Below are 2,694 nucleotides of genomic sequence, written 5' to 3' on the forward strand. Positions count from 1 at the left end.
CACACAATCTTTGTCCTCTCAGTACATTTTACTGAGTACTCCTATTTATTGCTTCTGTTAGATGGTAATTGGTTCAGGTATTATCACAGTCTCATTCCCTTTTCCCGCTTGTTTATACATCTGCAAATTCTGTAAGAAGTGGTACTCTATTGAGTTTTTTTTTCCTGCATAAATTCTGTTGTACTTTCATATTGGGATCTTTAAAATAGACTTTTCAAAGATGATCTTCTGGGTAGACAGTATCAGTCTTTTGGAACTTAAAACTATTTCCTGCTGACTTACATAATTAATAAAAGTTGTTAGTAGTGTTCCAGAAAAAAATATATTACTCTTTGATTCCCCACACTCCCTATTTTAATATCATCCTGTCTATAAACTGATCTGTTGACAGTAGTTTTATATTTATTGCTTACGTGCGGTATGGACTGAAACACCTTTGTTAAGATGCTGATGTCCATAGAAACAGCAGTAGAACTTTAAAAGCAAGAATAATTTGTGTTTTATCCGTTATGTGTCTCTGTATTGCAGATCAGTTTTTAATATCTATTAGATACTTCTCACATTTAAAATTTTTTGGTCTTTTGGAATATCCAGAAATGCAGTGTCTTATTCTTTGGGAAGGATTTACCTGCCTCTTGTGTTTGTTTTCCTTCTGAGTAACTTAAAGCGTGGTAATGCTTCTGAATACTAGAACTTGCCTTTACCATTTTTGCTGAAAGGCAAGGAAAGAAGAAAAGTTACATATCCAGCATATTGTTAGTTCTAAGCCATAGCATATGCAAATTTAGAGTTGACATCGTGTTAGAGTTATTTATACAAACATCATATTAATGCCAAAAGCACCATAGGACCTTCTGGGGGATCTTGTTAAAATTCAGATTCTAATACAGTATGTTTGGATGGGGCCTAAGATTCTGCATTTCTAACAAAATCCTAGGTGATGCCAGTGTTGCTCGTCCTCAGTCTACACTTAAAAAAAAGTTTTTATTTTGACATAATTTCAGACTGGATAGAAAAGTGGCAGGAGTAGAATTCTCTGATATCCTTCATCTACATTCCCCAAATGTTAACATTTTATTTACTTTTTCTCTTCTCCCCCTTTTATTTTTTTTTTTCTGAACTGTTTGAGTTAAATAGTTTAATATGTATTTCCTAAAAATAGAACATTCTCTCATACAACCACAGTGCAATTATTAGAATCAAGAAAATTAGCATTGGTACATTATCACTTAATCTTAGACCTATTTACATTTCTCTGATTTTCCCAGTATCTTTTTATTGCAAAAGTTGTTGGAATAGTACATGTCATATCTCTATTAGTCTCTCTCAATTTAGAACAGTTCCTGAGTTTGTTTTTTATATTTCATGACATTGACAATTTTGAGAATATGGGCCAGGAATGTGGTATAAAATTCCTTAATTAGATTTTGTCGGATGCTTCCTCAAGTTTAGATTTGGGTAGTGTACATTTGGCAGAAGTACCATTGACGTAATGCTGAGTTCTTGTCATTGTGTCCTTTCAGGAGGCACCTGTCATTTATTAGTCTTGTTACTGGCAATGTTAACTTTGATCTTTGGTTAAGGGGGTGTCTGCCAGGTTTTACACTGTAAAGTTAGCATTTTACTTAGTAATAAGTATATTGTGGAGAGATACTTTTAAGACAATATCCTGCTATTCTTCAGCTTCACATACTTTAAGAAGCTAGATTGGGAGTGTGCTGTCCATTACGGTAACCACTAGCCGTAGGGACTCTGAGCATTTGAAATGTGGCTAGTCCGAATCAACATGTGCTGTAAATATAAAATATGTGGTGGTTTTTGAAGACTTCATATGAAAACAAGCATAAAATATCTCAGTAATTTTTTATATTGATTACATGTTGAAATGACAATATTCTGGATATGTTAGGTGAAACAAAGTATATCATTAAATTTAATTTTGACCTTTTCCTTCTTACTTTTTTTTAACGTGGCTGCTAGAAATTTAAAATTACATATGTGATTTATCTTATGTTGGAGAATGTTGATATAGATAACTAGAGCATAGTTGGACTCAGCTCCTGTATACATTTTCCAAAACAGATTTTAGTGGTTGAGAGTGTGGCAGATTGTTGACTGGTTCATTCAACCAATATTCAAGATTGGAATATGATTCATTCTCCAGATCATATTCCAGGCACTTGAAGAAAAAGTAGTCTTTATAACCAGAAAAGTACTTTCTTTTATTTATGGAGATAACAAGCTTAGAATGGGATTAGTTGCTATTAATCTGAGTTCTTTGTAGAATAAAATTTGAAAAGCACTGGAGTGCTTTAAAAAAGAAGGAAAATTTAGTAGCAATAAAAGCTTTTGCAAAATATAGAGAAATGATAGATGTGAAAGATAAGAGTTAACAGTGATGCCAGCAAAGGGTACATACCTTCTTTATTTTAGTAGGGATTTTTTTCCCCAATGGGTTTGTCATTTAATCAATTTCTAAATCATAATAAAGAATAAAGAAGTGATTGTTAAAGCTTGAATGTGAATAGTTTGCTAATTCTTATGAATTTTTTTTGTAGTTGATGCAATGAAGAGAGTCGAAGAGATCAAACAGAAACGCCAAGCTAAATTTATAATGAATAGGTATGACAATATGTATAGAGTAATTCTTGGAAAAATAATTAACTAGTAGGAATCTAGAGGCATTTTTTTTCA

General features: G+C 32.4%; 1 protein-coding gene across 2 annotated transcripts in view; it reads left to right on the top strand.

Moving 5' to 3' along the window:
- Positions 1-2,694, top strand: part of RSL24D1 (ribosomal L24 domain containing 1) — a 20,028-nt gene that overhangs the window by 9,951 nt on the left and 7,383 nt on the right. Inside the window, exon 4 of one of the 2 annotated variants that reach the window (XM_011363460.2) lies at positions 2,559-2,622. The exons of the other annotated variant lie outside the window; for it this stretch is intronic. Coding sequence (XP_011361762.1) covers positions 2,559-2,622 — 64 coding nt within the window. The remainder of the gene's footprint in view (positions 1-2,558; positions 2,623-2,694) is intronic. 2 annotated transcript variants of the gene reach the window in all.

The sequence above is a fragment of the Pteropus vampyrus genome, unplaced genomic scaffold, assembly GCF_000151845.1.
Source record: "Pteropus vampyrus isolate Shadow unplaced genomic scaffold, Pvam_2.0 Scaffold85, whole genome shotgun sequence".
Lineage (NCBI taxonomy): Eukaryota > Metazoa > Chordata > Mammalia > Chiroptera > Pteropodidae > Pteropus > Pteropus vampyrus.